The sequence below is a fragment of the Callospermophilus lateralis genome, chromosome 5 (assembly GCF_048772815.1).
Source record: "Callospermophilus lateralis isolate mCalLat2 chromosome 5, mCalLat2.hap1, whole genome shotgun sequence".
NCBI lineage: Eukaryota > Metazoa > Chordata > Mammalia > Rodentia > Sciuridae > Callospermophilus > Callospermophilus lateralis.
The window spans coordinates 42,192,645-42,216,701 of NC_135309.1; the positions used below are offsets into that span (position 1 = coordinate 42,192,645).

Below are 24,057 nucleotides of genomic sequence, written 5' to 3' on the forward strand. Positions count from 1 at the left end.
TCAGGAGCGTAGAGGCGGCGGCAAAATGGCGGCGCCTGAGGAGCGGGATCTAACCCAGGAGCAGACAGAGAAGCTGCTGCAGTTTCAGGTAGCAGCGAGTAGTCGGCGCAGCAGATGTCCCCGCGGGATGGGGAGTGGGCCCCTAGAGGATCGCATAACCCTCCTAACTCAGATTGGGTCCGGGCTCTTTCTCAGACCAGCAGGAGCCCCCCCCCCCCTCCTCAGATGCCAACTGTCTGGATTCCCCTAGTCTCCGAGCCTCTGTCGGGTCTCAGCCTTCTAGCAATCTCTGCCAGCCAGGCGCATCTTCTGCGTGCCCCTCTACCCTCAGCGGGTCAGCTTCCCTCGTTTCTCTTTGCGGCGCTAGTCCTCAATCATCCTTGTCAACCCAGTTACCTGTCAGACCATGTCCGCCCAAGGACTCTAGATCTGCCCGAAATGCATAATTCCTATCTCGGAGTTGGCGTGAATTCAGGTTTCCGGATCATTTCCACCACTGTCCCGTACTGTTTCCACAAACATTCACCCAGTGCCTCTTTGGTACCAGGTCTTGTGTTGCGGGCTGTGGTGGGGGAGGAAACACCTACACACAGGCCTGGCTCCTGCTCTGTAGTTGTGGGAGGACACCATATACCGAAACAGTACAACATAAATATGATCATCGATGGCTTCTGAGGGGTTTGTTACACCTCGGCTCATTCCTAGACTCCTGTGCTTGACTATACTTGAGGAATCTGCATTTTAGTGAATTTTACGTTAAGAACATTTGACACTAAGCACTTCACCTCTCAGCTGGAGAATCTGGTTGTAGGAGACCATTAGGGTGGATAATCAGGGTTTTGTTAGCAGTTCTCCTGTCTGCATATTTTAAAAGTGTCTACTCCCTTGAGGATGTTGTGGAGAACAAATGAGTTTATGGATATTAGAAGGGCATTCTAAACAGTTAAATGCTCTCAAACAGTATTGCTGCTGTTCATCATTATTTACTTTAGAAAAGAAGTTAGTATTACATTTATTTCCTAATATGAAATGTGCTAAATATTCATTTATTCGTCAGTATTAGGAAAAATCTTAGTGCTCAGGCACTCAGGTAGAATACTATTTACTAAGTATTTACAAAGTTGTAAGCATTTTGCTAAACATTTAACAAAAAAATACATTAATCTCATTTAATACTCAGGTTCCAACTGTCACAGTACCTATTTTAAAGATGAAGGACATGAAGCTTTAGAGTAATATGCTTAGCTTACATAGCTAGTATGTGACGGTGTCATATTTAAACTCAGGTCCATCTTTCCAGAGTCTTTCTTGGGCTTTTAACTGCTGCACAACAGGTTGTACTGTATGGAGATGGGAAAGTGTGAAGTGTGTCTATTGTGATGGTTTTAGAGAATTGAGGGTGGAAAAGGAGACTGAAAAAATAAACTAGAGCCTGATTTTAGAGGCCTTCAAACCTCTACACAATGGTTTAAACTTCTGAATCTGTAGGCATGGGAAACCATCAAAAGTTTTTTTCAACCAGAGAGTGACAACATTAGATTTCTGTTTGCTTCTGGAACAGTATTCAACACGTACTTAGAATCTCCACAGGGTCAGAATAGAACAGTATGATGCTGCTTGGCTAGGAGCTGGCTCTCAATTTCCTCATTTGATACATTGAGATTAGTGAAAGTAAAATATTTTGGAAATCTCAAGTTTTCCTCTATTTTATTTTTTTGTGTGACATGTAATTTGATTGGAACTCCCTAAAGTATATTTATCATGTTTCTCAGCCCATCTGATATTTCTAAGATTTTTTTGTAGTTCTCCATTGCTTCTGTTTATTTTGGAATCAGTTGAGTATTAATACCTAGTTTAGGTGTTTGTTTTAAGATATTTCAATGGGAGAGAATAGGGGCATGTGTTATAAGGAGAACTAATGCAGGGATATGAAAGGAGTCCATTCCCCAAATATTCATATATAGTAACTTCCCTAAGAGAGAGAAGAAACTAAATGAGCTATGCAATTGCCCCTGGAGGAAGAAGTGATCTCTTTTCTGCTTTTGCAGGAGTAAAGAAAAATTTCCTTTTAAATGTATAGTGGGGTATTATGACCCTCATTCTTTCTTTTTCCACTACCACTGAGCTACATCCCCAGCCCTTTTTTATTTTTTTTATATCAAGACAGGGTCTTGCTAAGTTTCCAGGGCTGCCTTTAAACTTGTGATCCTCCTGCCTCAGCCTCCTGGGTGGTTGGGATTACAGATGTGTACTACCATACCTGGCTGTCCTCATTCTTTTGAATTATACCAAGTAAAGCCTGAATTGAACTGTAGAATCAAGTTTATACTCATTTTGAAAATCTTTCAGTGTTCTTCATTAGTTACCTAGCAGGATAAAACAAATATATGATGCTTTTTTTGTGTATTTAAAAATTCAAAATGACTGTGATGGCACACCCTTGGGGAGGATAAGCAGGAAGATCACAAGTTTGAGGCCAACCTCAGCAATATATCGAGACCCTGTCTCAAAATAAAAAGGGTTTGGATGTGGCTCAATTAAATGGCCCTGGTACCAAAAATAAAAATTCATAGTCATCTAAGGGATTTTTTGTTTGTTTGTTTGTTTGTTTGAGGCGGGCAATGAATTTGACATTGTGGAGAAATATGAACTTTGAAACTCTAGGCATATACAATTAGAGCCTTTCAGTTTAGCTTCTGGTGAATTCTGCAATTTCGGGAAAGTTCTCCCTTCATTGAGTCTCTTTCTTCTTCTATAAATTGTTAATACTTTTATCTAGTTTACAGCATTTGATTTCTTTTTTTACTTTAAAAAACAAACCTATTTTAGCCCGGCGTGGTGTCACACGCTTGTAATACCAGTGGCTTCCCTATAATCCCAGAGGCTCGGGAGACTGAGGCAGGAGAATCCCCAGTTCAAAGCCAGCCTCAGCAACAGTGAGGTGCTAAGCAATTCAATGAGATCCTGTCTCTAAACAAAATACAAAAATAGAGCTGGGGATGTGGCTCAGTGATTGAGTGCCCCTAAAAAAAAAAAAAAAAAAAAAAAGTAATACATGCTTGTAGGTTAGCCACATACCTATATTAAACAATTAAGTCTCATTCTTCTAGTTTTAATTTGGGGTATGTTGCATGTCTTTGTATACTTTTTTCTAATATATGTGCACATCTATAAATTCTTAATGTAGAATCTCTTACCCTGACACTGGACTGATGAGTTGAAAAAGACTATGCTCCATTTTCTAATATATTTAAGTGTTTCTGCTCTTCATCAGTTGAATTGTACTCTTGACAGGGAGTCAATTGTGTTTTTTCCTAAATTAGTGTGTGCTGGTGTTTGTTGTATACATTTAATTAACTATTACATAAACCAATAAAATACCAGTATAATAAAATACCAGTACATAGTTTATATGAAAATTTTATATGGCTTTAGAAAGGCTGTATAAGGAAGGATAAGTTGCTGAAAAAAAATTGTAATTGACTTAGGTGTGGGCAAGATGTCTGTAAATGACTTTTGGAAAAATCATTGAGGTAGAAGATTATGCATGACTGCTTGGCATTTGTTTTAAGGTTGCACTACACTTAAAGAAATCCAATCAGTGTGGTTTTGCTAGAAAGTACAAGGAATCCCAGTGTAGCCATTCCCTGAAGAAAAGGGTAGGCCTATTTTTATTTTATTTTTTAAAATATTTTTTAGTTGTTGATGGGCTTTATTTTGTTTATTTATATTTGGTGCTGAGAATTGAACCCAGTGCCTCACACATGCTAGGCAAGTGCTCTTCCACTGAATTAAGACCACAGTCCTGAAAATGGTAGCTTTTATTTAAAAAAAAAAAAAATTGCTGCATAAACATTTATACTTTTCATCTTAAATAAGAATGTATAGCATATTTTTATTCCTTGCTTTATATGACTTCAATCAATTGGATTAGTTATAGGTTTCATTCTTATTGGGTAAGAGAAGTTCTGCTCTCATTGTTTTATAGGGATATGATCATATTTGACTTATGAAAGCAGATCATAATAAGTGGCTAGGAAGATTAACTTTGGAATAAGTCTTCCTGGATTTGAATTCTGGATCTCCACTTACTAGTTTTGTGACCTGAGCATATCATTTAACCTCTCTGTGCCTTAATTTTTTCATCCATGGATTAATAATATATTACCTATTCACAGGGTTGTTTCAGTGTTTTAATTGTTACCATATCTAAAGCACTAGGAAATATTAAAAACTTGAATGTTAAACTTTATTATTACTTTGTAGTTACTTAAAAACATTATGGATAAAAATGTTATTTTTGTTATTTGTGGTCATACAAATAATGCTGCAGTGAATATTCCTGTAAATATGGCATAGTGAATCCCACTATTATGTATAATTCTAATTCACTAAATCAATACATCCTTGTACATATAGATTTATCCCATTCTCAGTCAACTGTTATTTATTCAGCCACCTACTCTGTCTAAAGTTCTAGGCACATAATGCAGTGGTACAGTAAACATATTCTAGGGGGAAGAGACAGGAGATAAAATAAACAAGTGAAATGTGTACTATGTTAGATAGTGGTTAGTACTGTGGTGAGAAATAAAGAATTTTGAGGAATGGGTTTAATTTTAAATAGGATGATTACAGGAAGACATCACTAAGAAAGTGTCATTTGTGAAGGAAGTATTGGAACAAATCACATAGATAGCTGAGGGAAGAGTATTCTGGATAGAGGAAATAAAGGTGCAGAAGCTCTGAGGCATGGTTTGGTTTTTGGTTTCAGGGAATGGCAGGGAGGCCAGTGTGCCTTGAACCAAGAGAGGAAGGAGGTATATAGCAGGAGATGAAAGATGTGATAAGACCATCTGTAGAAGGCCTTGTAAGCCATTGTAAGGAGTTTTGGGTTTAACTCTGAGGTAAGGTGGGTAACCTTGAGAAGGTTTTGAATAGGATGATGACAGGATTTGATTTATGATTTAATAGGATTACTTTGGGTGCTATATTTAGGAGACCCTGAGGTAAGGGAGGAAGTAGAGACCAATTAGGATTTTTTTCCAGTGGTTTCAAAAGGCTTGGGCAAGGGTAAAGAGGTGGTAATGCTGAGTATTTGCTGAATTCTGAGTCTGTTTTTAAGGTAGAGTAGATGGGATTTTCTGAGAGATTGATTTCCTGGTGAGAAAGGAAGTTAGAGGTACCTTTTTTTTTTTTTTTTAAAGATTTTTGCTGGGGCTGTGGCTCAGTGGTAGAGCACTTGCCTAGCATGTGTGAGGCCCTGGGTTCGAACCTTAGCACCACATATGAATAAACAAAGTGAAAAACCCATTGGCAAAAATTTAAAAAAAAAAAAGATTTTTGCCCTGAGTAATAGGAAGGGTAGAAGTCATTAATTGAAAGTACGAGAATGCCAGTGAAGCCATGTAAGGGTGAGATCAGGAGTTTAGATTTGTTCTGTGAAGTCTGAGATTTCTATTAGGTATCCAAGTGAAGATGCTTAGTAGGTAGCTGAAGTCTTGTGTGCAAGAGAATAATCTGTAATTGGCAATACAAATTTGAGTGTTATCCATATATAGATAATATTTTAAGCCATGAAACTGCTTGAAGCTGGGCACAGTGGCACAGTCCTGTAACCTCATCTATTTGGGAGACTGAGGCAAGAGGATTACAAATTCAAGGTCAGCCTGGTTAATTTAGCCAGAGACCTTCTCAAGTGTGGCTCAGTGGTAGAACACTCCAGGGTTCAACCCCTAGTACTTTCCCTCCAAAAAAAAAAAAAAAAAAAAATAGAAAAGGACTAAGCTCTGAGGTACTTAATCTTTAGCATTTGGAGGATGTCATGAGAACATACAAAGAAGATGTAAGTAGCAAGAGAGATAGAAGGAAAACTAGTGTTATATCTTAGAGTCGTGAAGTACTTGGAAAATGAGGACAGACAGATGTCTCTTATTATCTGAGCGGATTCCAAGAACCCCAGTGATATCCCTATCTGAACATGTTTGAGTCCCTTATATAAAATGGCAGTGTATTTGCTTATAACTTAAGCATATCTTCCCGTATATTTTATAATACCTAATACAATGTAAATGCTATTAAATAGTTGTTATACTGTATTGTTTAAAGAATAATGACCAAAACAAATCTCCACACTGAGTACAGACACATTTTTCTCCCTGAGTATTTGTGATCTGCTATTGGTTAAATTTATGGATGCAGAATGCTGAATGTATTAGAACAATTATGCAAATAGTAAAAACACCAGGATACTAGTAGAGTTGGAGAGGATGACAGGCAACTAGGAACTAAAATTTTAAAAGAATTTAAGGCAATGATTTAGAGTGAGCAGATTTCCCAACAAGAACAGGATATTGATTGGTACAATCTGATGAAACCTTGAGATTTAAAGGTGTTTTGTGATGTTGTTTAAATATTTATTAAGCATTTACTTTGGCCTACATAATTCTAGAGTCATTCTATCAGTGAATTCTCCTGGTGAATTCTCTCAGTAAACAAATGGAATAGGTTCCTGTTTTGCCAAGTTAACTAGTATCTGTAGGTAACATTCAATGTTAATTATGATCTGAGATTTGACCTGGATTGCATTTCCTCTTTCCTATTTCCTAGCACTACTTTTTTGGCTCTTAAGTGTTAATTTGTTTTTAACATCACATATGGGAAAAGGGCCAGTAGAAATAGCTATGTAGCAGGTTTATTTATTTATTTATTTTTGCAGTGCTGGGAATTGAACTTGACTGTGCTAGGCAGGTACTTTACCACTGAACTATACCCTGAGCCTTACATGGCAGTTCTAAGAAAGAGAATTCAGCAGAGGAAGACAAAAAGTGTGGTTCTTATTCTAGACATATCACTCATGGTAACTCTTAGTATCCTTTATGTGAAAGTGGCCACCCCAAAACAGAAATGAACCATGTCCACTGATATGGGGGAGAGAGAATATCTGGAAAGAGTGCCCTCTAGGAAAAGCAGTTTCATTTTCTTTTCTTTCTTTTTTTATTTGGGGGTGGTGGTGATATTGAAACCAGGGGTGCTTGTTTTATGAAGAGCGCTCAGGCGTTCTATCACTGGGCACTCTACTGTCTCTCTCTCTCTCTCTCTCTCTCTCTCTCTCTCTCTCTCTTTTAAAGAGAGAGAATTTTTAATATTATTTTTTAGTTTTCGGCGGACACAACATCTTTGTTTTATGTGGTGCTGAAGATCGAACCCGGGCTGGCCGCACGCATGCCAGGCGAGCGCGCTACCGCTTGAGCCACATCCCCAGCCCATGAGGCACATCCCCAGCCCGCTCTACTATATCTCTAAGTCCTTTTTATTTTTTAATTTGATGTTTTAAAAACAGGTCTCACTAAGTTGCCCAGGCTGGCCTTGTACTTGGTGATCCTCCTACATCCCCAGCCTTTTAAAAATTTTTTATTTTGAGACAAGATCTTGCTAAGTTGCGCAGGTTGTTCTCAAATTTTTGATCCTGGCTAGGCCATCTGGGTTGCTGGGATTACAGTGGTAGGCCACCATGAGTGGCTCAAGGTTTCAGTTAGACCGTAAAGATGGAGAAAATATTTAGAGGCTAAGAATAAAGGGAATATTGCCGATATAGTGGGGGGTTTAATTTCTGTAGAATAAAAGTACTAAAAATGGGGGTTTCTGAAAATCTTAGTCCATTTTGTGCTACTGTAATGGAATACTCAAAACCCGTTAGTTTATAAAGAAAAGATTTATTTCTTATAGTTCTGGAGGTTAGGAAATCCAAGGTTGAGGGTCCACATCTGGAGAGGGCCTTGTGACAGAAGGTGGAAGGGTAAGAGAACATGAGAAGGAAGACTGACTCATACTTGTATCAGAATCCCTTTCAGAGATGATGACATTAATCCCTGTCCTCATGACCTAAACACCTTTTAAAGGTCCTACTTCCTAGCACTATTGTGTTGGGGATTAAATTTCCAACACTTGAACTTTGGGAGGCACATTGAAATCATAGCACTAGTTAAACAAATATACTTGTTAAATTTTAAAAGTGACTACTAGACTATTTTCGAGAAGGATTTTGGCAGCTCATTTCTACCAAGATCAATAATAGGATGCCTTTTCCCATAGTTCTGCTAGTCTCAGATATCTTTTTTTTTTAATTAATCTGATGGAATGAAAAAAAATCTTATTTTAATTTGCATTCTGGAGGCACTGGTGGTGGCAACAGGTGCCAGGGAGGCTGTGGTATTTGATTTTGTTTTAAACAGCAAATGCTGGTCTCCCTGCCCTCCCGTTTTGTGGCATTGAGGATTTGAACCCAGATTTGAACCCAGAGGCGCTCAGGCACTCTACCACTGGGCGCTCTACTATATCTCTAAGCTCTTTTCATTTTTTAATTTAATGTTTTAAAAACAGGTCTCACTAAGTTGCCCAGGCTGGCCTTGTACTTGGTGATCCTTCTGCTTCAGCCTCCCTGGTAGCTGGGATTACAGGTGTGTGCCACAATATCTGGCTGTTTGATGTTTTTATAGCACTTTTTTTTTCTTCCTGGCTATTAGGTTTTCTGTTTCACTGGTTTGCTTCCACTTAATGGGACTATACAAATACATTTTTCCCTTTGGAATTTTATTTTATTTTTTAAAAATATTTTTATTAGTTATTGATGGACCTTTATTTATTTGTTTATTTTTATGTGGTGCTAGGAATCAAACCCAGTGTCTCACACATGCTGTGCAAGTGCTCTACCACTGAGCCACAACCCTGGCCCTCCCTTTGGAATTTTATATAGTTCAATTTTAATTTCATTTTAATTTCTAAAATTGTATTTGTTTTTGTGGTACTGAGGATTGAACCCAGGGACACTTTACCACTGACCTACATCCCCAAACCCCCTGTTTTTTTTTTTTTCCTCTCATTTTGAGATAGGATCTTGCAAAATTGCCAAGACTGGCTTCAAACTTGCAATCTCCCTTCCTCAGTGTCCCAAGAAGCAAGGCATATGCCATCATGCCCAGCTTTGTAGTTTTATTTTTTAAAATTGGATCTTTAATCCCCATAGCATTTAATTTTTTTTGTGTGTGATATTTGATAAAAAACCAATGTCACTTTTTTTCCAGGAAAAACTATAGGTTTACACTGATTTTAAGTAGCCCTCTATGTTTTTCACTAACTGGTCTGGTATTTATTGAATAACCTTAGATTTATACTAAATTTTAATGTCTGATAAAATAGGACTTTCACTAATCTTTGTTTTTTTCTTCCTGAAAAATTATTTGTAATTCTTACAAGGGCTTTCATTTGCATTTAAAAATCACTCTTTTAGCCAGTCTCAGTGGTGCACATCTGTAATCCTAGCAACTGGGGAAGCTGTGGCAGGAGGATAAAATTTGAGGTCAGCCACAACAACTTCACAAAACCCTGTCTCAAAATAAAAAATTAAAAAGAAATGGGGATGTATCACACTGGTAAAAGCACCCTTGGGTTCAGGCCCTAGTACAAAAATATAAAAAATCATTTATGCAGTTTTGAGATTATTGGAATTGCAAAATGAAAATATGTCCACACAGAAAATCTGTACACATGGTAGTGCATGCCTGTAATCTCAGCTACTTGGGAAGCAGGAGGATCACAAGTTCAAGGCCAGCCTAGGCAACTTAGGGAGACCCTGTCTAAAAAAACAAAAAGGACTGGGATGTAGTTCAGTGATGGAATGTCCTGGATTCAATCCCCAGAACTGGGGGGTGGGGGGAAGATTGCTGGGTCTATATTTAACTTTTTATGAAATTACTGAACAATTTTCTGAAGCAGCTGCACCAGCATTCCGACCCTCAGTATGTGAAGGTTCTAATTTTTCCATATCATGCCAATATTTGTTATGGTCCATATTTGTTAATTATCCTGGTGAGCTTGAAGGGATTTCTCATTGTGGGGTTTGATTTGCATTTTCTAAAACTGAAATGATGTGGAATGTCTTTCCAGTGCTTGTTGGTCATTTGTGTATTTATGGAGAAATGTTCATTTAAATTTTCTACCCATTTTTTGACTTACTTGTTTAAGTGGTAAGAGTTCTTTATATATTCTGGATACAAATCTTTAATCAGATATGTGATTGGCAAAAATATTCTCCCATTCTGTAGGTTATCTTTTCTTTTCTTTCTTTGCTACCAGGGATTGAACTCAGGGGCACTTAACCACTGAGTCACATTCCCAGCCCTGTTTTTGTATTTTATTTAGAGACAGGATCTCACTAAGTTGCTTAGTGCCTCCCCATTGCTGAGGCTGGTTTTGACCTGGAGATCCTCCTGTCTCAGCCTCCCCAGCCACTGGGATTACAGGTGTGTACTATTGAGCCCAGCTATCTTTTTTTTTTTTTTTTAATAAATATCAGTCTTATGTCTTATAATGTTTTTATCAGTTTCATTCTATGGTCTCTCCTACTTCCAAGGTCATTACTCTTTTTTTTTTTTTTCCTCAGTTGTAGATGGACAACATAAAGTGCCTTCATTTAATTTATTTTTATGTGGTACTGAGGATAGAGCCCAGTGTCTCACATGTGCAAGAAAAGCGCTCTGCCAGCTGAGGTATATCCCCAGCCCTTGCCTTCACTTTTTTTTTTTTTAAATATGTTTTTAGTTATAGTTGGACAAAGTACCTTTATTTTATTTATTTATTTTTATGTGGTGCTGAGGATTGAACCCAGCACCTTGCATATGCTAGGCGAGCGCTCTACTGCTGAGCCCCAGCCCCAGCCCTTCACTTTCTTGAGGGTATGCTTTTAAGCTTTAAATTATAGAGTACAGTTTGTCTGTTGCTTGTATGTTTGGTGTCATACCTAAGAAATCATGTCCTAAGAAATCATAAGATCACAAATCTTTATGCCTATGCTTTCTTTTTAAAATTCTTTTAGTTGTTGATGGATCTTTATTTTATTCAATTACTTATATGCAGTGTTGAGAATTGAACCCAGTGCCTCATATATGCCAGGCAAGCACTCTACCCCTGAGCCCTAACCCCAGCCCTATCTATGCTTTCTTTTAAGAAATCTGCATCTTTAGCTCTTTTATTTAGGTCTGTGATCCTTTTGTAGCTAGCAGTTGTGAGTTAGGGGTCTGATTTATTTTGCATGTGGATATTCATTTTTCCTAGCACTTAGTTGAAAAGATTATTCTGTCTACATTGAATGACTTTGGAACTTTTCTCAAAAATGAGTTGACAATAACTGAGGATTTGTTTCTGACTCTTGTGTTTTTGGTTTTTTTTTTTTTTTTTTTTTTTTTTTTTGAGAGAGAGAGAGAGTTTTTTTTAATATTTATTTATTTATTTTAGTTTTCGGCAGACACAACATCTTTGTTTGTATGGGGTGCTGAGGATCCATCCTGGGCCGCACACATGCCAGGCAAGCGCGCTATGGCTTGAGCCACATCCCCAGCCCCTGGCTCTTGTTAATGTCTCACTGACATGTGTCAGTAATTATGCCAGAACCACATCCCACTGTCTTCACTATTGCACCTGTGTAGTAAGCTTGAAATCAGGAATTGTGAATCTTCCAACTTTCCTCTTTTTCAAATTGTTTGGCTGTTCTGGGTCCATTGTATTTCCAAATGAATGTTAGGATTGTCAGATCAAGTGAGGCAGGCAGCGACCAAAGGAGGCAGATTTAAAAAGGCCGCTGAAGGAGGCTTTATTGAGATACCACTCACAGGCGGAACTTGATCAGACCCACAGAGTGGACAGGAGAAGGGGCTGAGGAGAAACTGTGCGGAAGCTCGACTGGACTGGACTTTTATGGGGCTTACAGCAGGAAGGGAAGGGCTTGGGACAGGAAAATGTGTTCTTAGGTGTTCTTAGGATCCCTTGTCCCATTGGAGTTGGTCAGGGGAGTTGACTGAACTCGAGGATTGGCCAGGGGGTCCTGCTGATTGACAGGCATTTCTGCCAGCGCCTGATTGATGTTCCTTTCCCCCATGGGCTGCTTTGTTCTAAGTCGCCACCACCAACCTAACACCTAACAAGGATCACCTTGTTAATTTATTGGGTGGGGGTGTGTGTGGATAGTTGGAATTGGCTCTATAGATTAGTATGTGGCATTGCCAACATAATACTATTGAACCTTCCAATTCATGAACATAGGAAGTCTTTTCTATTTATTTAGGTCATCCTCAGTCTTTCTTTTCCTTCTGTGTGTTTGTGTATCTGTGTGTGTGCTGCTGGGGATTGATCCCAGGGGCATTCTACCACTGAGCTATATTCCTAGCCCTTTTAGATTTTATTTTGAGACAGAGTTTTGCTAAACTGTCCAGGTTGGCCTCATACTTGTATCCTCCTACCTCAGACTCCTGAGAGCTGGGATTATAGGCATGCACCACTGGGTCTGCCTATCTATTCTTTTTCTGTTATTCTTATTTCTTTATTTTATTCTGATTTGTAGTTTTCTTTTTTTTTTTAATATTTATTTATTTTTTAGTTTTCGGCGGACACAACATCATTGTTTGTATGTGGTGCTGAGGATTGATTGAACCCGGGCCGCACGCATGCCAGGCGAGCGCGCTACCACTTGAGCCACATCCCCAGCCCCTGATGTGTAGTTTTCAAGTCTTACTCTTCTTTTGTTAAATGTATTCCTGAGGGTTGGGGATGTGGCTCAAGCGGTAGCGCGCTCGCCTGGCATGCATGCGGCCCGGGTTCTATCCTCAGCACCACATACAAACAATGATGTTGTGTCCGCTGAAAACTAAAAAATAAATATTAAAAATTCACTCTCTCTCTCTCTCTCTCTCTCTAAAAAGAAAAAAAAATGTATTCCTGAAAGTTTTATTCTTTTTGATGGTATTGTGAATGTAATTGTTTTCTTAATTTTATTTTCTAATTGTTCATTGCTAGTGCATAGAATTATAACTGGGTTTTGCTAGGCATGGTGGTGCACGCCTATAATCCCAGCAGCTCCAGAGGGTGAGGCAGGAGAATCTCAAGTTCAAAATCAGCTTCAGTAATGGTGAGGCATTAAGCAACTCACTGAGACCCTGTTTCTAAATAAAATACAGTGGGGATGTGACTCAGTGGTTAAGTTAAATTCCTCTGAGTTCAATCCCTGGTAACCCCCTGCCAAAAAAAAGAAAAAAGAAATGTAATTGGGTTTTGTATATTGGTCTTATACCTGCAACCTTGCTGAATTCTTTTGTTCTAATAGTTTCAGGGGAATTCTATACAAAAGGAACAGTCCTGAGCTTCAATTATACACACTCTTTTTTTTTTTTTTTTTTACACACACACACACACACACACACACGTGTGTGTATATATATTATATATATATTTTTTTAATTTCTTCTTCGGTGTTGAGAATCCGCCCCAGGGCATTGTGCATGCTAGGCAAGTGCTGTAATACTGAAGTACATCCCCACTTCCTGTTCTCTAATATTTGTCTTCGTTTTCGTTTTTCTGGGGACCATTCAATAGAGGATGAAATTGAGAATTTGTGCAAAAATATCCCCGCCCCCCACTTTTTGTAATGGGGATTAAATATAGGGACACTTTACCATTGAGCTGCATTCCTGGCCTTAAACTTTCAGTCCTCCTGCCTCAGCCTTTCTTTGTCACTGGGATTACAAGTGTGTACTAGTGCACCTGGTAATATTGTCATTTATTTATTTATTTTTTGTAGTTGTAGATGAACAGCATGTCTTTATTTTATTTGCTTGTTTTTTTGTGGTGCTGAGGATTGAACCCAGTGCCTCACACATGCTAGGCAAATCCTCTACCACTGAGCCACAACCCCAGTCTGCAATATTGTCCTTTTTAAGTGTGTTAAGGTAGGAAACACTTATTGCCAGGTACAGTGGCGCATGTGTATAATCCCGATACTAGGTAGGAGGATCACAAGTTTGAGGTCAGCCTTGATAACGTAACAAGGCCCTAAGCAACTGAGTGAGACACTATCTTAAAATAAAAAGGGCTGGGGGCTGGAGTTGTGGCTCAGTGGTAGACCGTTTGCCTTACACCACATATAGATAAACAAAGGTATTGTGTTCATCTACAACTAAAAAAATAATAATAATTAAAAATAAAGAAGAGTTAAAAAAAAAAGGGCTGGGGATGTAGCTTATTGGTGAAGCATTCCTAGGTTTCATCCCCAATACCAAAAACAAACTAAACCACATATCATGTAGCCGGATACACACTTGAAAGACTGCAAGTCCTTTTCACAGGGACCTGAAGATTTTTTATATATGAAAGATTTATCTGATATTTTTTACATATACAAAATTAAACCTGTCATTTGAACATTAAAAGTGCTTTAACTTTATGATTTTTTTCCATTTAAAAATTCAGATATTAGGTGCTGAGAATGTAGCTCAGTGGTAGAGTAATGTGTCTAGCATGCCCAAGGCAGCCTTTGATAACCACCACCACCACTACCATTACACATACATATGTACACACATACATCAGATAGAGCTTCACACATTCTCACAAGTTTAATATTAATGCATTATGTTTCATTAACTTTTACCTCACAACATTACCTTCTTAGTGACTCATAGGTGATTCAGATGATTTTCGACATCTCATTTTAATAGGTGAGAAATCAGCTGGCTTAGGAATAATGGGAAGCATAATGTGACAAGAGCATAAAATGAAATCTGAGTACTCCAAGTTCAGTACAACTTGCTTCCCATTTACTAATGGGAATATTCATGGGAATGTTAGTTCATTCTTTAAGTAGTGAGTTTCTTTTTTTATAAAAACAACAACAAAAATAGTACTTAATGTCCAAGGATTATTGGAATCAGATAGTGTATATTAACTGTGCAGCACAATTCCTGATACATAATCATTACTCAGTTAATGTAAGTTACTGTTGTTTTAGAATCCCAGTCATCTTACTCTTGGTATATAGTTTTTCTCTGTTCCAAGTATAACAGGCCACCTCTATAAAATCTGTGCATTTTGACAAGTGCTAATTGAGTGAATAACCAAGTATTTTCTTTGAATAAAATTTTTTACTTAATTGGTATTACCTTCTGAGAGTTACAGGTGAATTTGTTTTAATTAAACTATATTTTTTAGAGTAGTTTTAGGTTTACAGCAAAGTTGAGTGGAAAGAGAAACCATATACTCTTTCTTACCACAGAGACAATATTCACATTCTGCACCACAGTGAAAATTGGGTACAGTTGATGAATTTTTACTCACATTTTACGAAGTCAATGCCATAGTTGACATTAGAGTCTTGGTGTTGTATATTCTGTGGTTTTACAAAAATATGTAATGACACTTATCCACCATTACAATATCATACAGAATAGATTCATTTCCCTAAAAATCCTCTAGTCTCTGTGTATTTATCCCTCTTCCTTAACTCTTGGCAACCACAAAATTTTTTACTGTTCCTTAATTTTGCCTTTTCCAGAATATCTCATAGTTATTACACAGTATGTATCCTTTTCAGTTTGGCTTCTTTCACTTGGTGATATGTATTTAAGTCCTCTTTTATGGCCTTATAGCATTGAATAGTATGCTGTTATCTGGATATACTGTAGGTATTACTGAAGGACATCTTGTTTGCTTCCAAACTTTGGCATTTATGAATAAAATTGCTATAAACACCTAATACAAGTTTTTGCATGGATGTGTTTTTTACTCATTTAGATAAATACTTAGGATGTGGCATACTGATTGTATAAGACTAATTACTTTTGTAAGAAACTGTCAGCTATCCCAAAGTATCTGTACGGTTTTGTATTCCTACCAGTGGTGAATGGTATTTCCTTTTGCTCCACCTTTTTTTAATCAGCATTTGATGATGTAACTGTTTGGGGTTTTAGCCATTCTAATAGGTGTATAATGGTGTCTCATAATTTTAATTTGGCAGTTCTCTAATGACATGATGTTGGATGTCTCTTAGTGTTTTCTCGTCATTTGTATTTCTTTCTTGGTGAAGTATTCATTCAGATATTATTTTGTTTTTTAATTTCAATCAGAGTATTTATTGTGTGAATGGCTAATCATCGAAATTTTATTTTTTAAATCGAGTTATTTTCTTTTTTTCAATTTTTTTTAGTTATAGATGGACATGACACCTACCTACCTACCTACCTTCCTTCCTTCCTTCCTTTCTTTCTTTCATTTATTTAATTTTTATGTGGTGCTGAGGATCAAACCCAGTGCCTCAGATGTGCTAGGCAAGCATTCTACCACTGAACCACAACCCCAGCCCCTGAGTTGTTCATTTTCTTTTCTTTTTTATTATTAGTTGTTCAAAACATTACAAAGCTCTTGACATATCATTTTTTTTATTAGTTGTTCAAAACATTACAATCATTTTCTTAATGTGAGTTTTAAGAGTTCTTTTCCCAGTCCATGGCTTGACTTTTCATTTTCTTGATGTCTTTTCTTTCTTTCTTTTTTTTAAATTTATTTTTTAGTTATAGGTAGACACAGTATCTTTTATTTTATTTTTATGTGGTGCTGAGGATTTAACCCAGTGCCTCACACATACTAGGCGAGTGCTCTACCTCTGAGCCACAACCCCAGGCCCTTGACATTGTCTTTTCAAAAAGCAGTTTTTAATTTAACTAATTTATTTTGTAATAATGATAATAATAATTGTCATTATTATTGTGGCACAGCAGATTAAATCCAGGGTTGCTCTATCACTGACCTATATCCCCAATCCTTTTTATTTTGTATTTTGAGACAGGATGTCCCTGAGTTGCTATAATCACTTACTAGTTCTAGGAGTGTTAGTTCTTTCATATTTTTTTTTACATAGATGATCATCTCATCTGCAAAGAATTTTATTTCTTCTTTCTCAATCTATATGCATATATATATATATATATACACACACACACACACACACTATGTGTGTGTGTGTGTATTTAGTTGTAGATGGACGCAATACCTTTATTTTTATGTGGTGCTGAGAATCGAACTCAGTGCCTTACGCACTCCAGGTGAGCGCTCTACCACTGAGCCATAGCCCCAATCCCTGTATATGCTTTTTATTCTTTCTCTTATCTTATTGTATTAATTAGGACTTTTAGTACAATTTTTTTTGTTTATTTGTTTCATTTTTTTTTATGTGGACACAATATTTTATCTTTATGTGGCGCTGATGATCGAACCCAGTACCTCATGCATGCTAGGCAAGCACTCTACTGCTTGAGACACAACCCAAGTCCCCTCTACTACAATCTTGAAAAGCAATGGTAGGAGGGACACACCCTTACCTTGTTTCTGATCTTAGAGGGGAAGCTTGTTGTAATCCTCCTGCCTCAGCCTCCCAAGTCACAGATATTATAGGTGTGTTTCACCATAGCCAGCAACTTCTGTATTTATTAATAGGGATTTCTCTGTAAAGAGAAATATTCTCTCACCTGTTATACTAAATTATCATATACTTAGACATGATAATGTTGATTCTTTTTAGTTATTTACTTTTTTTTTTAAAATAAGTTGGTTTTCCTAGCATTCTCTAAACCTGACTACTGAGACTTTTCAAAATTTGAATATTGCAGTGAGCTCATGAATTTAAACATAGTTAATATTTTATAATTCATTATGTTTATATTAATTGGGGCACAGATTTTGCCATGTTTGATAACTGAAAATATTTTTGGAAGGCTCCTAAGGACTGTTTTTTTAAAAAGTCAATTGTTACCCAATTTTTTTGTGTGAAATCCAAAAAGCTCTTCTTTGAATGTGTAAAAAAGTCTTATATGATTGCTCTCAAGAACTTTTGTCATGTTATCATGGCCCTAGTCATCTTTGGTAGCTTTTTAGCTTTTTCATACAACAAGGTGCTTTCTTAGATCCAGAATCAACCATATCTCTAAGGAACCTGAGGAAGGATATTTAGAAACCACAGTATGGAAACTGAATGCTTGTTGCCACTGGATTGGTCTAGAATTAATTAATGTCGGTTTGGAAATACATTATCTATGTAGACATATATTTTTGTTTATTTTCATGATATAATAATTTAGTATTCCATTTCAAATTTAAGACTACCAATCCTGATTCTGCATTACACCTATGTCTATCTACTTTTTCATGTCTCCAAATCTTGTTGTTTTTTGATATTGGGGATTGAACCCAGGGGCACTGGACCACTGAGCCACATCCCCTGCCCTGTTTTATATTTTATTTAGAGACAGGGTCTCACTGAGTTGCTTAGTGCCTCACTGTTGCTGAAACTGGCTTTGAATTTGCTATCCTCCTGCCTTGGCCTCCCCAGCCACTGGGATTACAGGCTTGCACCACCAAGCCCATCTCAAATTTGTTTTTTAATAAGATAACAAATGTAGCCAGGCGTGGGTGGCACATGCTTGCGATCCCAGTGGCTTGGGAGGCTGAGACAGGAGAATCTTGAGTTCAAAGCCAGCTTCAGCAACTGTGAAGCACTAAGTAACTTAGTGAGACCTTGTCTCTAATAAAATACAAAAAAGAGGGCTGGGGATGTGGCTCAGTGGTCGAGTACCCCTGAGTTCAATCCTCAGTACCAAAAAAAAAAAAAAAAACAACTGAATCTTTTGCTTTCGCACATAATTGTCTCAAAATAGCAATATCCATACTACTAACTAACAGTATGATTATTTAAATAAGTTAAGCTTTTTCCTTTTTCTTTCGGCAGTAGGGCCTTAGGCGGGTTAGGCAGACAATCTACCACTGAGCTGTATCCTCAGCCCCTGAGCCTTTTATTTTGAAGGGTGTATAATATATTTACTATGTTTTAAAGTAATTTGGAGGATTATTTCTCTGTGTCTGTATGCTGCAAGTAAAATACTTTTAGCTTGTCAAGCCATGTAAGAGGCATAGGGAAACTTTAAATACATATTACTGAGTGAAAGAAGCCAGTTAGAAAAGTCTGATTCCCAACTGTGACATTCTGGAAAAGGCAGAACTGTAGAGAATGTAAAGATCAATGGATGATGCCAAGAATGGAAGTCAGGGAGCGGGAAAAATAGGTGAAGCAAAGAAGATTTTTAGGCAGAGCTATGCCCTATAACTCTTTATGATACTGCACCTGGCATTGTACATTTAGCAAAACCCATAAGAATGTACAACACAAAGAGTGAACCCTAATGTAAACCATGGACCTTAGTTAACAATGATGTGCAGCCATAACAAATGGGTATCACCAATACAACATATTAATAATTGGGGGAAATGGGGAAAGGGGTTGGGAAAGGCCTGTTGAGAACTCTGTATTTTCTGTTAAAATTTTCTGTAAATCTAGAACTGTGCTAAGAAATAAAATCTATTAAGTAAAAAATAAATCTTTTCTTCCATTGTTCTGAGATGCTTACCATATCAATATTAGATTTCAATCCATATTTAGGACTGTTTCTAGATTTTCTTTTCTGTACCATTAGTCTTTGCATATATATGGCAACAATACTCTTTTGAATTAGGGATTGAATCCAGTGGCACTCTACCACTGAGCAACATTCCAGCACTTTTTATTTTTTATTTTGAAAAAGGATCTTGCTCAGGCTAACTTTGAATTTATGGTCTTTCTGCCTCAGCCTCCCAAGTAGCTGTGATTAGAGCATGTGCCCCATGCCTGCCACGATATTACTTTTTTTTTTTTTTTTTTTGGTTGTGCTGGGGACTGAATCCAGGGCCTTGTGCATGTGAAGCAAGCACTCTACCAACTGAGCTACATCCCCAGCCCTCAACATTACTCTTAATTATAGAGGCTTGTAATATATTTCAATCCAGAAGGTTATTACCCACTCCCCTTTGCCCCATTGCTCTTTGTTTTTAAGGTCCTCCTGGATTTTTTTTTTTTGGGGGGGGCACCAGGGATTGAACCCAGCGGCACTTTACCATTGAATCACATACCCAGCCCTTTTCATATTATATTTTGAGACAGGGTCTTGCTAAGTTGCTTAGGACCTCACCAAATTGCTGAGGCTGGCTTTGAACTTGGATCTTCCTGCCTCAGTCTCCCTAGCTGTTGGGATTACAGGCATGTACCAATGCGCTCATGTTATAATCAACTTTTTTTTTTTTTTTTTTTTTTTTTTAGTTTCTCAGCAGGCACAACATCTTTGTTTGTATGTGGTGCTGAGGATCGAACCCGGGCCGCACACATGCCAGGCGAGCGCGCTACCGCTTGAGCCACATCCCCAGCCCCTATAATCAACTTTTTTAAACTGTAATTTTATTGTATTTGTAAATTAACTTCAGAAGCTGGATTGACATTTTTGTATTGTTGAATCTTCCTATTCAAGAATATGGTTACATTCTGGGAATTTTTGATTCAGTAGTGCTAGCTGCCCCCCATCTTTATTTTATACAAACATTTATGATCAAATTGGTTTAAGATTAGTATTATTTCTTTAGGATGGGCTGGGCATAATGATTATGTCCTCTTCTAAGTATTTTAAGGAGTATTTCTGTATATGACACATTAGTATAATTTCAGGTTTCTCTGAGTGGAGTATTCCCTGTACTATACATATTCTTTTAGATGTAGGTCTTTTTTTTTTTAAATTTTTTTTTAGTTGTGGATGGACACACAATATCTTTATTTATTTTTATGTGGTGTTGAGGATTGAACCTAGTGCCTCACATATGTGAGGCAAACATTTTACCACTGAGCTACAGCCCAAACCCAGAAGTAGGTCTTCTAAGGTAGGTCTTAATAAAAATTTATTTAATTTTGTCAGTTTTCTTTTGGGCCACCTAAGCATCATTGTGTACATTCAAAAACTCTAGTTGTGGTTTCCTCAACATTATATTTTTGCTTAAAATGAGAAGCAAAAATGAAGTAGTACAGTTTATAAAATTAAAAATTGGTAACTGCTTTTGCTTGTGTGTACATTAAAAATATTAAAAACACTCCCTCCAGCCCACCAGAGACTGAGGGGGTGTTTAACCACTGAGCTACAACTCTAGCCTTTTTTGTTTTGAGATAGGGCCTCACTAAGTTGTTTAGGGACTCACTGAGTTGCTGAGGCTGGCTTTGAACTTATGATCCTCCTGCCATAGTCTCCCAAGGAGCTAGGATTACAGGCATTTGGCACCATGCCCAGATTAAAAATACTATCTTTAATGGGAGTGCCAGAAATGATAAATAGCAGAAATCCCATAAACACTTTAAGGGCCTGTGGGCTTTGGGCTTCCCCACTAATAAAATTTTGAAAAATTTCTCACAGTCCTGGAATATATATGGAAAGTTTTGTTTCTTTTCTTTTTCTTTTTTCTTTTTTTTAACACAGTACTGGGAATGAAACCTAGTGGTGCTTTACCACTGAACTAAATCCCAGCCCTTTTATTTTTGTTTTTTGTTTTGAGACAGGGTTTCAACTTCTGATCCTCCAGCTTCAGTCTCCTAAGTAGCTGGGATTACAGGTGTGGGTTACTACTACACCCCCATGAGAAAAGTTTTTATGCTAAATATCAGGCCACCCCCCCCCCCCGCTTGGTACTAGGCATTTAATCCAGACATGCTTTACCACTTAGCTACATTCCCATTACTTATTTTTATTTTGAGATAGTGTTCCATTGAGTTACTTAGTGCCTCACTAAATTGCTGAGGCTGGCCTTGAACTTGTTGATCCTCCTGCTTCAACCTCCTGAGTTGCTGGGATTACAGTTATATACCACTACACTTTATTAACAAATGTCTTTTTAATATGTCCTTCATCTATCTATCTTCCTTCCTTCCTTCCTTCCTTCCTCCCCCCCCCCCCTCTCTTCTCTCTCTTTCTTTGCTGGAGATTGAACCCAAGGCCTTGTGCATGTGAGGCAAGCACTCTACCAACTGAGCTATATCCCCAGTCCCTTCATGTTTCTTAATAATAATAATAATAGCTAACCTCTGTCAAGACTGTATTCTTCATTTTTACAACCCAAACGTTTAAGTACTTTTTGTTTACACTTTACCAATGAGGAAAGTAAACACAAGATTCTAAGGTTACCAAGGTAGTTTATGTAGAAATAGAAAGCAGGATTTTTTTTTTTTCTTTCTCTCTTTTGGGAATAGAATCCAGGGGTGCTCTACCACTGAGCTACATCCCCAGTCCTTATTTTTATTTTGAGACAGGGTTTCGCTAAGTTGCCTGGGCTAGCCTCAAACCTTCGGTCCTCCTGCCTCAGCCTCCTGAGTACCTGGATTACAGGCATGTGTCACCTGGCTCAGCTGAAAAGGAAAGATTATTGAAGATCGTGTCCTTCTACCTTTCCAACAAAGGTCAACCACTTATTCCATGTATTCTTAATTGTTCAGATAAAAGATATTATGGATTTCTTGGAAATATTTATTCATGTGGGTTTTGTGTGTGTTTGTGGTATATGTATGTATGTTTTATTCTGTTTTAAGGTGCTGGGGATTGAACCTAGGGCCTCACATATGCTAGGCAAAGCACTCTCGCATTGAGTGACACATCCTCAGCCCTTGTGTAGATTCCCCCTGCCCCATTTTACTTATTCAGTCTTTTTTCCCCCCTTAGGCAGTTTTAATGTAGATTTATATATTTGTCTATAAAACATCTCCACATACATAATGTAATTTGGTTTAAATAAGTTATCAAATATTTAAGACTCTAGTATGTGGGTATGGTTATCTCCTGATTCACACAGGACATTTAGTTGACATCTTGTGATAATCTAAATCAGTGATTTCCACTTTGATTCTAAGTGAAAACTTGTCGAGCAATATCAGTAGAGTTCCTAAAAAGATCTTTCATATGTAAGGTGTGAGGTTAAATTTATTTTTCAAAGAAGGACCTTTTAAAGCCTTTTAAAAGATTATATTGCAAATTTCCAAAAGGGGAAATTGTTGTACAACATTTTCTAGTCTTATTTGACCCCAAAGCCCTTTGGCTATAGAGCAAAACTATTTTAACATGTGTTGATTCTGGGCATAAAGGAGAACAACTTTAAGTACATCTTCGAGCTTTTATTCAGCTACAGATAAAGACATTAAAGAAATTGGATTTTTTGCTGGAAATGTAGCTCAGTGATAGAGTGCTTACCTGTCATATATGAAACCGTGGGTTCAAACACCAGTATTCTCCCTCCACCCTGCCCCCCCCCCAAAAAAATCAAGAAACTGACATTTTCTAAATTGAAAATTTGTTGTTTTCAAACATGAACTTATCAAATAATAATTGGAGGCATCATGGCACAAGAGAGGACTCAGACTTTGGAGGTAGTTTTCTAGGTTTCAGTCTCAACTTCACTACTTATCACTATATGTATTCTTAGAAAAGGTTCATGGCTTTTTGAATTCTTATCTTTCTCAGTGCTAAAAAAAAAGGGTTTTGATGTTTACAAAGCTTATTACATAGTAATAGGTGCTTATATAGCAATAATAAGCACCTATTACTATGTCATTATACATAGTGGGAGTTGCTGGTAATTAATTTGGGAAACCAGTAATTTAATGTGAATAATAAAGATCTGTATATAAGAATTTTAGTTACAGCCAAGCACATGGTGCACACCTGTAATCCCAGAGATTTGGGAGGCTGAGGCAGGAGAATTGCAAATTCAAGGCCAGCCTCAATAACTTTGTGAGGCACTAGTCAACTTAGTGAAACCCTGTCTCAAAATTAAAAATTAAAAAGGGCTGGGGATTTAGATTAGTGGGAAAGTACTCAAGGGGACAATCTCCAGTATAAATAAATAAATATATATATATACACACACACCTGTATATATTTTTTTCATTTTTTATTAATTATTTTTATCAGGGCTCAGCTGTGGTTACTTTTAGCATGGACTTTTTCTGTTTCTCCTGCCATGCATGGTGGTGCATGCCTATAATCCCAGCTACTCATGAGGCTAAGGCAGGAGGAGTGCAACCTTGAGGCCAGTGTAGCCAACTTAGGAAGACCCATCTCAAAAATAAACAGGGCTGTGGATGTAACTCAGTGGTAAAGCACTCCTGGATTCAGTTCCTAGTACCACATAAGGCATAGTGCCTGTTACATAAAGCAAAGCCAAATTGTCTACATGGTAGAAAGGGAAAAACAAAGATCCCCTGGTTTTGCCAAATTTCTCTCTGGGCATAGTTGAAAACAAAGCTTAAAATGTGCATCCTCAACAAGCTAGACCTAGCAAGCCAATTGGAAT

At 37.4% G+C, this 24,057-nt stretch overlaps 1 protein-coding gene across 1 annotated transcript in view; it reads left to right on the top strand.

The window, feature by feature from the left end:
- Faf2 (Fas associated factor family member 2) overlaps positions 1-24,057 on the top strand; it is a 61,990-nt gene continuing 37,933 nt past the window's right edge. The window contains exon 1 of the mRNA XM_076856577.2: positions 1-88. Coding sequence (XP_076712692.1) covers positions 26-88 — 63 coding nt within the window. The 5' untranslated portion in view covers positions 1-25. The remainder of the gene's footprint in view (positions 89-24,057) is intronic.